We start from the raw sequence: 15210 nt of genomic DNA, 5'->3' as shown, positions 1-15210 counted from the left end.
GACAGTATGGATGGGGGTAAGGAAGTGGCTTCACGTGGTGGCCCCAGTACTACCCCGTCTCAAGATCTGTTGCACCTGAGTCAGTATCTGCCCCCCTCCCTCCCCAATAGCCTGGGTCATCTCAGGAGGAGGTTGAGATAAATGGTGGATTGCTGCAGGCCATTATAGAAATGGAATCTCCCTTGAGTGGCACCGACTCATCAGATGAAGATATTGGTAAAGGAGTGCTTTCTGAAAATCTCTCTCACTGTATTCAGGACTTTCCTGAGATTGCTTCTACAAAGAAAGAGATTGCAGCTGCCAACAAATCCTTGCAATCGGCAGGGAATGCAGGACGAGATGGCGTGTATCCAGACAGAGAAGTTTCTGCTGGTTGTGAAAAGAAGTCCCACGTGGACACCGGGACTGCAGAGCAGGAATGTCGCATGAACATTGAAACTGCAGAGCAGGAGAACCGTATGAACGCTGAAACAGCTAGTGTTTTTTATAAACGGAAGACTTGACTTGATGACGGGACTGCTGGTAACTGTGGTACTTCTGGGAGTATGGTGATCTGGACTGTTGTGCTGGAGGGGAGAAGGAAGGATCAAGTGGTGGGTAACATACCAAACCAAGTTTCAGAGGTTTCTTTGTAGCCAGTTAATATTCCTATGCAGCCACTAAATGTGTCATCTGTCCCAGTTAGGAACTATGTTAAGGCTGTGTCGGGAGTCTCGGGACAAAGTCATGCTACTACTGGAAGGGAGCCCGTTGCGGGACTTTCACCAATCGCCTCTTCCTCCACTGAACGCAGGAACGTGGTACAGCTCAGGTGGAAAGGAGGAGATATTCCACCTATCAGGAGGGTGGTTGTGGATAAGATCCTAGCCATGGGATTTAAGGCGGAGGATATTTTTTCTCTTATCAGTCCGGCTGATTCCTATGAATATGATTTGTCATTTGTGCGTCCAGAATCGCTGGATCTGTTTTCAGAACGGTTTGAGCGTGTATATAGGGGCCAGCTGGACTGGAAGGGGCTTGTCCCCAAAGTTGTCTCACGACAGCCCTTGATAAAAAATGTGACTATCCTGACAAGGAATGAGTCTATATCCCCTGAGGATTTATGGGTCTGGTTGAGGAGGTTTGGTGAAACGTTGAGTCCCCTAAAAAAGATTGTGGATGATAGAGGAATCTGGATGGGTGGGTGGTCAGTGTCAATGAGGTTGAGTGTGTGTGGGAATGTGGTCAAGCACTTCCCCTCCTCTGTCTTTATTGGTAGGGACAGAATTACCGTCTTCTACCCTGGTCAACCTAAGCTGTGCCATAAACGTGGAGTCAAGGGACATCTCTCCTCTTCCTGTTCAGAACAGAAGTGCTCTTTGTGTCAGCAACTGGGGTATCTGGCGAGGAACTGTAACATCGTTGAATGCAACTTATGTGATAAGGTTGGTCACCCTTATAGCCAGTGCCCTGAGGCTTTGCACAATAAGCCTGAGTTAGTGGAGGAATTCATCCGTCTGGACAGAGAAGAGTCTGGGTTGGCGGAGGTTGTACCAGGGGATCCTAGTGTCTTCTATCCCATCAGAATCTGTGTCTGTGAGGCCGTCTGTGGTGTTAGTGTTCCCCCAGTCTGTGGTTCCCCAGTCAGTGTCAAAAAGTGTGATTGTCAAGTCTGTGTCTGCTCCTAGTGTAGTGAAGGCAGTGGAGGGTGCTGGACCAGCATGTATGGTGGTGCCAACCCCTCCTCTTCGGCGTGGCAGAAATGTGGCTGGAGGTCAGCAGACACCGAGGGGTGGAGTGAGTGATGGATTGGATGATGGTGGGTGGGGGGATCAGAGTAGCTGGTGCAGAATGTAAGGTGAATGATGTGGAAGTTGGGGTGAATGATGTGGAAGTTGGGGTGAAAGATGTGGGGGAGGGGTTAATGGGGGGTTTTGGAATCGGTGAGGGTGGAGGTATCAAATACGTTTGAGGTGTTTTCTGAGGTGGAGGGTTCATCTGCTGAAAAGTTGGTGACTCCTATAGAGGAGGAATCGCAGAGAATAATAAAACGTGTAAGGTCTCCGAGTAGAGAGGCGGGTGAGCAAGCTAAGAAGCGTGTATCAAAGCATCCTGATGGCAGTTAAATCTTAAAATGTTTCTTAGCCTGGATTGTGTTTGAGTTGAGGTTTGGGGTTTGTAGTCTCTTTTTGTTGTCATTAAAATTTGTTTCTTTCTATGTTATCTTGTCAGGAATTATTTTTATATACTTGTTGATGTAAGCATGCTTGTTTTTGTTTAGTTGTTGCTTATTTTTGTGTAAATATGTTTTTATTAATAAGCTGTATGTTTGTATGATTTTTTTAATAAAAAAAAAATTTACACTCTAATGTTCTCACTACAGCCATACACTATTATTATACATTTATATAGCTCTGACATATACTTTAGTGCTGTAGAAAGAACACTGAGCCAGTCACTTCAGTCTCTACATCAGAATCAACTCCAGTGTTGTCAGGATGCACGGATGGGTAATATGGAAGCAGTGTGGATGTAGACAGCTTTTATTCATTGATTCATAGCTCCGTCACACTCCGCAGTGCTCCATAATGTACACCGAGGCGCTCACAACAAACTCAATTTAGACAGTGTCCCTGGTGGAAGCTGAACCTGCAATCCCAGTGCTGCTAGATTTGGCTCATCACTAAGCCAAAACCTGGCCCTCTCCTACATTTCCTATCTTTGATGAGATTCTCCCTCCTTTCTCTTTGTTTGCTGGCTCTGATCCACGGAGTTCCTGGATTTGCATAGATCACCCGGCTCCCCGCCTGGTCTCCACAGGGCGGACAGTAAAATGAGAGAATGTAATGAGAAGGACCACCAGGAACAGCATTGTGTGCGGTACAAGCGGAGTACACACAGAACACGTCGCTGGCTGAGGACTCTGGAGAGATCTGCTGTCAATGTCAATTTCATTTTACAAAGAGCCTATGCTAATCTCACTTGCAGACGCGCGGGCCCAAGGATTCTGCTTGTATTATTAATACTGGGAAGCCTGCCGTACATTCTCTGGAACCATTGTATATGCCAAACAGCATGGGGGCTGCTCTGTTTTATATGTGATATGGTCATGTGTACACAACTCCCATGTCATCTCCATGTTTGGCTTGACGGTTAAAGTGTGTCAGCAAAATGAAAAGAAAAAAACTATTCAGTACATCTCTCCAATACATGCACATTTCTCTGTTTTCTATTCCTAGTGAGCTCATAGCTGACAACACAGCACTGAAATCCCAAGCAGAGTTGTCAGAGTTGCAGAACTACAGAATTCCAACTATCCCCCGTTCATCTCTGTCCCTCCTCAAACACATATAATGATTTTTGTCCCAGCAAAACAATGCTGCTGCCTTGACTACAAAGAGCCTAGGACAGTGATGGCAAACCTTGGCACACCAGATGTTTTGGAACTACATTTCCCATGATGCTTATGCACTCTGCAGTGTAGCCGAGCATCATGGTAAATGGAGTTTCAAAACATCTGGGGTGCCAAGGTTCGCCATCACTGGCCTAGGACAGAGTGTAAGCTCACCTGGTGCAGAGACTGATGCGACTGGCTCAGTGATCTCTGTACAGTGTGGTATATGTCAGAACTATGTATATACAGCAGGTAAAATAAGTATTGAACACGTCACCATTTTTCTGAGTAATTATCTTACTAAAGGTGCTATTGATATGAAATGTTCACCACATGTCAGAAACACCCCATGAAATCCATACATACAAAAGACACCAAAACAAATAAGTTCAGTAATGAAGTTTTGTGTAATAAAATGTAATGACACAGGAAAAAAGTATTAAACCCGCTAACTGAAATGTATTTAATACTTTGTACAAAATACTTTGTTGGTAATGACCGCTTCAAGACGCCTCCTGTATGGAGAAACTAGTCTCATGCGTTACTCAGGTGTGCAGTAAACTTTAAACAAGCTTCAACATGCTTTTTCTTCAGCAATGGAGTCTTGTGTGGTGAGGGTGCATACAGGCCATGGCAGTTGAATGCATTACTGATTGTTTTCTTTTAACAATTGTACTCGCTAATTCCAGGTCTTTCTGAAGCTCTTCACAAGTGGTCCTTGGCTCTTAGACAACTCTTCTGATAATTCTTTTCACTCCTCTGTCAGAAATCTTGTAAGGAGCACCTGGTCGTGGCCAGTTTATGGTGAAATGATGTTCTTTCCACCTATGGATTATGGCCCCAACAGAGCTCACTGGAATATTCAGAAGTTTAGAAATCCTTCTTTAATCAATACCAGCAGTATGTTTTGCAACAATAAGGTTACGAAGCTCTTGAGAGAGTTCTTTGCTTTTACTCATCATGAGATGTTTCTTGTGTGACACCTTGGTAACGAGACACCTTTTTTAGGCCATCAGTTGAGACGGAACCAGCTGATATTAATTTGCATTGACAAGGGAGGGATTGCTTTCTAATTACTGATAGATTTCAGCTGGTGTCTTGGCTTTCCATGCCTTTTTGCACCCCACTTTCTTCATGTGTTCAATACTTTTTCCCTGTGCCATTTATTTTTTTTATTACACATAATTTAATTTATGAACGTATTTGTTTTGGTGTTTTTGTATGTATGAATTGCATGTGTTGTTACCGAACAAAATTCGTGCCAATAGCACCTTTAGAAATATATTTACCTAGAAAAATGGTGACGTGTGCAATACTTATTTTACCCGCTGTAAATGTATAATAATATTAATAGTGTGTGACTGTGGGGGGACATTAGAGTGTAAGCTTCCTTGGTGGAGAGACTGATGTGACTGGTTCAATGTTATCTGGGTGGGGATGAGGATGAGTGTTACATTGCGGAGAGGGATGAGGATGATTCTGGGTGGGGATGAGGATGAGAGTGACATTGTGGAGAGGGAGGCTTTGTTTTCTTAGATCTGCTAGGGCAGGGGGGGGCGTTGAAAAGGCAATGCAGTTAGTGTTAGTGTAGGGTCCTGCTCAAAATAGTCTACCTTGTCATGGTGGCGGGCTTCATATTTTTTGGCCAAAATATAGTTCCTTACTGTTAAATCTTGAAAGCACTGATGAATAGACTAAAGACTTTTAATTTTCATATATTAAGTTATAGGAGTGCTAAAATAAAAATGGGTGCACTAAAGGACTGGGGGGGGGGTGTTGGCCAGTGGGATAGTTGGTGGTCAGGCCCTTGGAGGCCCAGGCCTAAAGCTGTGTAAGGGGCTCCAAAATTTCTGATGGCCGCCCTGTGTGACTGGCTCAGTGTTCTCTGTACAACACTACAGAATATGTCAGAGCTTTATAAATGTATAATAATAGTATGTGACTGTGGTGAGACATTAGAGTGTAAGCTCCTCTGGGGCAGAGACTGATACGAGCTCCTGACATCCACTGGACTCACCTGCATTGGCCGATCAATGCGACGTCTTAAAGCCTGCACCCAGTGCGCCTGACCAGCTGAGTGGCTCATGTGAGATGGCACTGTAGGAATTTTTCTGCCTAGTTCTTTCTTGACAAGATCCAGCTCATTCTTGAACATTTCATACACTTGTACCGTTTTCTTGTCAAATGTACGTTTTATGGCCTGGAGGACAAGGAACACAAAGTTACAGGGTGTTTTGGAGTATACTTCACCTATAACAGAAATATTACTTCCGGGTGGGTTGTACCTTTAAAGCAAAACTCAGTGCAGATATAAATAAAATAGACACCAATCAATACAGTAATGTATTCATTAAAAAAAATATATATATTTTTACATGCAAGTAGTTGAAATTGACTTGGTATCAGCCTTAATGTAATCGCGTACAGCAGCAGTCAGACTGGGAGATGGGTGAAGGCAGCACCAGCAGCCAATCAGGTCTGTTGACAAGGAACATGATGTCAGCAGGAGTAGGGTAGAGGGAAATCAAGAAAAAAAGAAGTGCCGGATGGTTGTCTTAAGAGTCCATCATCATTTATTCCTGGTAATATAGAGACAACAGGAAGAAAAAAACAATGTGTTTCAGGGGCTAAACAATCCGCCTTCATGAGGGCTTGGATAAAAAAAAAAAAAAAGAAAAATCTTCCCACAGGACTAGACTATACATACAGCATAAAGGTTCCTTTACACTGTAGGTTCATCTAACACCCAATAAAGGTGGGTTGAGTGGGTGGTCGCTAAAAAAATGTGTTTTGGATACTTTTATCTTCCTCTTGTCTCAATTTTACCAACAATAGTAAAAGGCTCTTAAGATGACCAGCTGGAGCTCTTTTTTTTCCGGTTTCTCCTATATTTCTAGGGGAAGGCAAATGGCTGTTTTTAGGGTGGCAGTGGTGTGGCGCTTCAATTTCAATTCCAGTCAAAAGCATAGGCTAAAGGCAGGGAAGTAATCAAGCTGTATTAAAGAGGTTGTAAACCTCCCTGTGTAAGTTGTACTTATAGGCAAGCCTAGAATAAGGCTTACCTATAGGTACTGTAAATATCTCCTAAACGTGCGCCGTTTAGAAGATGTTTACTGTAAACTGAGCCAATTATGTCATCGGCGCATGCGCTCTGAAGGAGCGGCCGCCCGTGCTGTTTCTTCAGGAGTGTGTGCCATGACCGGCGGCTCCAACGTGCATGTGTGGGAGTGATGACACGTGGCTCCGGCCAGCCAGAGCCGGAGTCCGCGGCCCCGGAAGGAAGAAGGGCGAAGATGGATGCGGCCTGCAGCGGGGACGACGCAGGATTAGTTTGCAGGTAAGTGTCACATAATGTGCTAGTATACCATGCATACTAGCACATTATGCCTTTACTTTGCAGGGAAGAAGTAAGGAAGAAAAACCGACCAGCGTTTACTTCCTCTTCAATTAACTGCAGTGGAGAAAAGAGAGGTCACAAAATGTGGCTCTGCTGTCGATCAGGGTTGTGTGAAATGAGGACTGGATGGACAGGGATACAAATACTTTGGCAGGTAAAACAGCTTTTATATAAAAATTCGAACTGTGAGCTGTTTACCTGGAGTTATTTTTTAACCACTTGCAGACCGGCCACCCGCAATGTACTGCGGACATGTGGCCCGTGCAAGCGGCCTGCTTCCGGGATCAGGACCAACACCAGCTGTGATTGTACACATAGGGAGTTTGTCAGCAAGTCCCAGCCAATGATTCGTGGCTGGGACCTGCTGATCAGCTGTGTGCAATCACAGCCCAGAGCCCTGTGTTGACAATCAACACAGAGCTCTGTACAGAGGGAACAATCTCTCTCTTTCTTATCACTTTAAAGCAGGGATAAGAAAGAGAGAGATATGTTGGTAAAATCAGCACACATTACACACATTTCACATTATTAGGCACACATTTAACCCTGATGACCCTAAATGTTAACCCCTTCTCAGCCACATTAGTACAGTGACAGTGTTTCTCAACTCCAGTCCTCAAGGCGCCCCAGTAGGTCTAGTTTTTAGGCTCTCCATTATTTTGTACAGGTGATTTAATCAGCTTCATTGCCTTAGTAATTACATAGCTCCCAACTGTCCATGATTTCAAGGGACTGTCCCTGATTTGGAACAATGTCCCTCTGTCCCTCATTCCTCCTCATTTGTCCCTCATTTTGGTCTGATCTATATAGATGTATATAAAATGCACCTTTTATCTTTTAAAAAGTTTCCCAGCGCTAAACCTTTCATCTGATTTCTAAATTGCTGCATTTGTATATTCCAAAAGCCAATATAAAGGAATAGTAGTGGTAAAAAAGCACTTGTGGGTTTAACCAATCTTGTTTTTTTTGTACAATTCTCCTTTAGGGCCCTTTCACACTGGGGCGGTTTGCAGGCGCTATTGCGCTAATAATAGCACCTGCAAAACGACCCGAAAGTGCCACTGCTTTGTCTGCAGTGTGAAAGCCCCGAGGGCTTTCACACTGGAGCGGTGCGCTAGCAGGACGGGAAAAATAGTCCTGCTAGCAGCATCTTCGGAGCGGTGAAGGAGCGGAGTGTATACCGCTCCTTCACTGCTCCTGCCCATTGAAATCAAAGGGACAGCGCGGCTATACCGCCGGCAAAGCACCTCTGCAGAGGCGGTTTGCGGTGGTATTTAACCCCTTCTTGGACGCTAGCAGGGGTAAAACCGCCCCGCTAGCGGCCGAATACAGACGGTAAAGCGCCGATTATAATAGCGGCGCTTTACCGCCGACGCCACCCCAATGTGAAAGGGCCCTTAAGGGGGCGTGGCAAGGGGTGTGTCCTATGCCTGCATACTTTTGCTGATAGGTGTCCCTCATTCCTATCTCAAAAAGTTGGGAGGTATGTAATTACCACAGCGGTTTCATCTGAGGGAAATCCTGAAAACATGACCTGTTGGGGCGCCTTGAGGACTAAAGTTGAGAAACACCAGTGTATAGTATTAGTACTGATTACTGCATTAGTGTCACTGGTGATGTCAGTGGCAGTTAGTTAGTTCCCCTATAGTGTCAGATTGCCCTCTGCACTATCACAGTCCCATTATAAGTCACTGATCACCGCCATTAGTAGTGTAAAAAAAAAAATATATATATATATATATATATATATATATATATATATATATATATATATATATATACTGTATAATATATATATAAGAAAGCTCTGTTTGTGTGAAAAAAATGATATAAGTTTTGATAATTTTGGGTACAGCGTCGCATTACCACACAATTACCAGTAGCAGTAAAGTAAAGTAGCGCAGTGCTGAATAGCAAAGAATGGCCTGAAGGGGGGTGAAACCTTCCGGAGCTAGCTGTATGTTAACATTTAAGTGCTGCTTATAGTAGGCAGGAGCATATTCTCTTCTTAGTATCCATTTATTCATCCCCATTGCCTCACAAACTTGCCACTAAACTACTTCCTAGCGGTCCATTTCTGCTGCTCTCTGAACCCCTGTACCTCCTATAGGAGGATACCATACATCAGCTCTAGAGCTCCCTTGTGGTGGCACCTCACCTCTCTGGCTGACAAATGGTGGAAGAAGTCCAGTAATTCAACACCCTGCTCAACACTGCGCACCGTCTCGAAAGCCTTCACAATGAGATTTTTCATCATCACCTCTAGATCCTTCATACTGGCACGGAACCTGTAAGAAGAACACAACGAGGAGGTAGAACAGGAAACTATTGGGATGATTACATGAAAAGCAGTGCCAAAGTTAAAAAGTGAAATAAAGAGCTCAGCTTGGTATGGACAGTTTCTTGGAGTAACATCAGGAACAGGGTTGGGCATACAGAAGCATTAAGTAGCAGGGGAGAGCTGTGGCAATCTCTAATGGGCACAGAAGCATAAGGCTCGGTTCACACTGGGGCGACTTGTCAGGCGACCTAGTCGCCTGACAAGTCGCCTCCCGTTCTGTGCTATGGAACCGTTCTAATCGGAGCGACGCAAGTCGCTCCGACTTAGAAAAAGGTTCCTGTATTACTTTGGGGGCGACTTGGGGCGACTTGCATAGACTTCTATGCAGAAGTCGTCTCGCAAGTCGCCCCGGCAGTCGTTTGCAGGTCGCCTCGCTGAGGCGACCTGCAAGTCGTGCCGCCCATGTGTGAACCGAGCCTAAGGGAAATTAAGTAGTAAATATATTGTTCTGTTGAGTAGCTGGTATCGTCCCAGAAAAAAGAGGACCTTATGGGGTGAATTTACTAAAGGCAAATAGACTGCGCACCTCTACAAGTGCGATTGCTCTGAGGCTTAGTAAATGAGGCAAGGCTTCACTCTACAAAAAATACCCAATCACATGCAGGTAAAATGAAAAAAAAAAAACAGCATTTTTGCTTGCACATGATTGGATGAGGGAACTCAGCAGACCTTTCCCTCATTTACTAAGCTCTGGAGCAACTGCACTTGCAGAATGCACAGTATATTTGCCTTCAGTAAATCTATCCCTATGGGGTTGATTTACCAAAGGCAAATAGACTGCGAATCCATATCATCCCTGGGATGAGTGTCTGAGTGGCAACCTCAACCTGCCTCATGACTAAGCTCCGAGGGGTGGAGGGAAACGCGTTGGAGGCTTAGCCTGGTCGGAGTCCAGGCTGGGGTTGCCACTCACACACTCACCCCAGGGATGATATGGATGTGCGGCCATAGAGAGACCTTCTCTACCTTAAGTCATCACAGGAGCCGGAACGAGCTCCCTCCTGGGCCAGCACTCCCAGCGGCGGATGTTTTGTACCCACTTTAGAGAGCCTGAGCAGCACACCATGCAGTTTTCTGGGTCACAAATGGACCGTGCGCTTTGCAAAGTGCAGTTGCACTCTGCAAGTGAAGTTGCTCCAGAGCTTAGTAAATAAGGTAAATCTTCATGTAGCACTGTCTTCAACGGGCTTGCTGAGTGTTGACTTCTTAGGCCTATCTCTGGTTACCAGCAGCAGGGTACTTTGGTTGCTAGGGGTTTCTACTTGTCCCACCCTTACTCCCGCTTGCTCGTTACTCAATGACCAGTCCAGGGTATTTGTGTTTTTGTATTTTATTTTGGAACTTGGATGGGAGAAGGGATGAGTGGGATACTGCAACTGGAACTATTTACAATGGATAAGGACAACTCTTGCTTGATCTCACCGTATTATTTGTGGAAGCACTGCTTTAACCATACAGCCACATGTATGGAGGGATTAAGTCTTCTTGCTCTCACTAGCAGCAGACTTGATGCACTACTTTATCTTCCGGATACTCCATAGTATCCCCTTTACTGACACCTGTCCACTGACTCTTCTAGCTGAAGGGGGGTGGCCCTCACTAGACAGGACCCAAAGACACAGGTCTGTACTCACAGTAGGCAGAATCAGATCCTTCCCAGTGTCTCCCTTCCAGTCAGCTCTGCAGGACCTCTGGGTTCAGCTTCTCTCTCTAGGCCCCCGGGTTGACCACCCAGGGCTGCACGACCACCTTCGCGGAGGAGAGGGCAGCCGCCCCCTCCCTCCTGGACTTTATTCCCTGGCTCAACTACCCTGAGCACATGTGCCCGGGGTTTTATCTACAGTATGCCAGCATGCAATGCAGCACTTCTCCTCTGCCAATTGCCAGGACTGTAACAAAGCCTGTGCACTCACTTGTCGGGTCCCCTCCCACTGTCCAATATGCCTCCCTATTGGACCAGTGATGCCTCCCTGCACCCCTCTGCCAGGAGAACACAATAGCTCTGCAGGAGAGGTTGCCCCATCAACACTGACATGGGGGGAAACAAGTGATTTTCTTTCCTTCAACTGGTGATTGCAGGAAAGAAAAACGCACCATCTATGACCCACCTAAGCGTGTTAGCCAGTGGATTATTGCTACATTCCAAAGGCACTTGGACCAGAGCACCAGTTTCCAGTCTTCCAGGCAATTTGCTGTAGAGCGTTTTTTTCTCTGTTGGACTGTGCTTGAAGCCGAACAGACAACAGTCAAAAAGGACCTTTGAGGTTATAACGCCATTATCAGTCAGGCTTTTGAATGAGAGAACAATGTGATTGCAACCACCAGTTGCAATGCAAAGCAGCTAGTGGATTTTGAGTGTTGGATGACATTGGTTAAAAGCAGTTGGAAATATCTAGTAGTAATTACATTAATCTGGACTTGTTCTGTAATGTTAAAGATGTTTCGTAGCCTACCAAGCTACTTCTTCAACATTTACAAATTCCATATCGATTGGATTAAGGTGTCATAGGGTGTGACTATACAGTATGTGCTGAGGTATCATCCTGACACTCTAGGAACTGAAGAAGTGGCTAGTAAGGTATAAAACACCTTCAACAATACAGAACAAGTCAAGTTGAGTGTGATTTCCTACTACTATATAGCGCGTGTTGAATAAATGAGAACCTTCACAGACATGGTTGTTGGAGAGTGGATGAGTAGTGGACCAAAGTTTTAAGTTTTAGATATGAGATGCTATGACTGGTGTTGGAGATCTGGAGCATTTAAGAAAAGAGCTGTTCAGCAATGGGGATGGACTGCACAAGAAAAGACACAAGAAAGCTTTTTTGAGAAGATTTCAGCAAAGAATTTTAAAATGTCTTGACTACATGGACAGGGCTATCTTACGTAGCAGAGTAAGCTGTGTTCATTACTTCAGCAGTTGTCTTGATTAGTCAGAAAAAGTTGCTGAGCATGAATTATTGAACACAGGGGAAAAGATGTTGATTAGCTTGGAAGTGTTTTTGGTTTACAGCAGGGAGGTGTTGAGCATAAGAGTAAAAATCATGAGGAACTTCAGTGCGTTTCTGAGTAGCTAAGGGACATTTTTGGGTAGCAGGCAGAGTTTTTGAGCAATTGGAGAGAATTGTTGAGTGTCTGGGAAGAGTTTTTGAGTAATAATTGACAAAAGAGTGTTGCTAAGTAGCTGAAAAAAATCTTTTGAGTAACCGTTGTATGTGGGAAGAGTTATGGGGTGACTGTTACTCATCTTTGAATAACAGAAGCATGTTGTGGGACAGAGGCGTAACCAGAACTTTTAGGGCCCAGGTGCAAGAAACCATGACCTAACCCACTGGTCCCGGGGCTTTTTCCTTTGGTCCTAGGGCTCTTTCCATCAGTCCCAGGGCCCTTTTCTCTGGTCCTGGGCAGCCATCTAAAGTGTAAAATGGTGTTCCCATTCATTAAAGCAACCTATAGATTATGTAATAATTATAATAAATGGGATCTTTGGTTTTGCACGTGCATGGAATGCAGCAACCTATGGCTCCCATGCCCAGTCATTGACAAGCCATATCCTGACCTGAGACAACTATATAAGTATGTGAATTCTGCATTGGCTTACAGGCAGCCCTCTGAATTAGCGGAATACCCTTCACCCTTGAACACGGCCCTGGACAGACACCTGAGCACTGGAGGATAGTCCCTGGACGAGGCTGTAGGCGGTGGATCTGGCGATGCAGAGGAACATGATGGATGATGGGCACACACACACACAGCCTTGCAGTTACTCAAAAGACCTCCAGCAGAAGAAATTGGTTGTTCTGCCACTGTTGTGGGAGAAGTCCATCAGTAGAGAGCTGTAGAGAGTAGATGATTTGCTATGGCAGGTATTTGAGTAAGAGTTTTATGCTGCGTACACACGGTTTTTCCGTCAGAATAAACTCTGATGGCTTTTCTGACGGAGTTCTGCTGAAACGGACTTGTCTACACATGATCACACCAAAGTCCGATAGTTTAGAATGCAATGACATACGACAGGACTAGAAAAAGGAAGTTCAATAGCCAGTAGCCAATAGCTGCCCTTGCGTCGTTTTTGGTCCGTCGGAATAGCATACAGACGAACGGTTTTCCCGATAGGAATTGATTCCGTCGGAAAGATTTAAAACATGCTCTATTTCTAGGTCCGTCAGAATTTTCGAAAGAAAAAGTCAGTTGAAACTCAAAACGATTGGAATATCCGATGGATTGATTCCATCTGACCTTTTCTGCCGGAAAGTCCGGTCGTGTGTACGCGGCATTAGAGTTTAGGCTTTTTTGAGTAACATTTGAGAGTTCTTGAAGCTTGTGGGTAGCTATGGATCACTTTTAATATGAGCCTGGCATCCTCTGAACCCATCTCTAGCTAAACTCACACTTTTCACTCCAATGAGGCATAAAAAACAGGCGGATTTCGAAGTGGGAATGACCCAGCCCACCACTAATTGAGTAAAAAAAGAGTAAAAAAAACAGTAAAAGAGTAAAAAAAAGAGTGCAAGTTTGGAGTTTGGCTCAAGTTCAGGAGATGCCTGAGCTCATCCTCATTTTTAAATAACAGCAGAAAGTTGTGGGAGAAGTCAACATGTTAAAACAGTGAGCATGTGTAGAGGGTAGTTGATTTGCTACTACAGGAATATGAATACGTTGGGAGAGTTGGGATGTTCAGAGTACCATTTGAGTGTTCTTGAATAGCTGGGAGCGCTTGAGTGGCAGAGAAAAGTTGAGGGTAGCTAGGGAGAGTTTTTGAGTAACACTGGATCATCTCAAAAAAGGTGGAGAGAACTGTTGAATAACTTGGGAGAGTTCTAGAGCAATGCAAAGCTGTTGAGTAAGTGGAGGATGAGTGGCGGGAGAAAGTAATGCCGCGTACACACGGTCGGACTTTGCGGCAGACTTTGCCCAGCGGACTCTTCGACGTACTTTACGATGGACTTTCTGAATGAACGGACTTGCCTACACACAATCCACCAAAGTCCGAATTCGTACGTGATGACGTACGACCGGACTAAAACAAGGAAGTTCATAGCCAGTAGCCAATAGCTGCCCTAGCGTGGCTTTTTGTCCGTCGAACTAGCATACAGACGAGCGGACTTTTCGACCGGACTCGATAGATTTAAAACATGTTTCAAATCTAAGTCCGTCCAACTTTTGAGAAAACAAAGTCCACTGGAGCCCACACACGATCGAATTGCCCAACGAAATCCCGTCCGCCGGGCAAAGTCTGCCGTAAAGTCCGCTCGTGTGTACGCGGCATAAGTGATTAGCAGTAGATGACAGTTTCGAGAAATAAAGAAGTACTTTGCTGAACAACAGTGGCAAGTTGTACTAAGCCGCAGGGGGGATTTGGGAAAAATAGTTGGACATTTGAATAGTTGCATAAAGTAGTTGGAGGAAGTGGTTTTCCCATGAAATACTGAGATTTGTGTGGGATTATTGTACAATAATAAGAGGCTGAATAACAGAGATGAAATTGCAGCAAATTTCAGTAAAATTGTGTATTGTTCTCCTAATGTAGACATTGTTTCACCACGTTTCACATTATGGGGATTCTCTGTAGGATAATACATGTTGTTTATGATACCCAAAACCTTCTACAACTGCATTTTCCTGGAAAGTGTTACAGTGAGAGAAAAAAGTATTTGAACCCCTGCTGATTTTGTACGTTTGCCCACTGACAAAGAAATGATCAGTCTATAATTTAAATGGTAGGTTTATTGTAACAGTGAGTGACAGAATACCAACAAAAATATCCAGAAAAACGCATTTCAAAAAGGTTATAAATGGATTTGCATTTTAATGAGTGAAATAAGTATTTGATCCCCTATCAATCCGCAAGATTTCTGGCTCCCAGGTGTCTTCTATACAGGTAATCGACCTGAGATTAGGAGCACTCTCTCAAAGGGAGTGCTCCTAATCTCAGCTCCTAATCTCAGCTTATTACCTGTATAAAACACACCTGTCCACAGAAGCAATCAATCAGATTCTAATCTCTCCACCATGGCCAAGACCAAAATGCTGTCCAAGGATGTCAGGGACATAATTGTAGACCTACACAAGGCTGGAAGGAACTACAACATTATCGCC

At 44.5% G+C, this 15210-nt stretch overlaps 1 protein-coding gene across 1 annotated transcript in view; it reads right to left on the bottom strand.

Moving 5' to 3' along the window:
- Positions 1-15210, bottom strand: part of DNAH2 (dynein axonemal heavy chain 2) — a 391751-nt gene that overhangs the window by 260278 nt on the left and 116263 nt on the right. Inside the window, exons 11-12 of the mRNA XM_073623723.1 lie at positions 8929-9058; positions 5391-5573 (exon numbers count right to left, since the gene is read on the bottom strand). Of these exons, the coding sequence (XP_073479824.1) occupies positions 5391-5573; positions 8929-9058 (313 nt within the window). The remainder of the gene's footprint in view (positions 1-5390; positions 5574-8928; positions 9059-15210) is intronic.

Source organism: Aquarana catesbeiana, linkage group LG03, assembly GCF_042186555.1.
Source record: "Aquarana catesbeiana isolate 2022-GZ linkage group LG03, ASM4218655v1, whole genome shotgun sequence".
In the NCBI taxonomy this organism is placed as follows: domain Eukaryota; kingdom Metazoa; phylum Chordata; class Amphibia; order Anura; family Ranidae; genus Aquarana; species Aquarana catesbeiana.
This window is presented reverse-complemented; position numbering and strand designations above follow the sequence as displayed.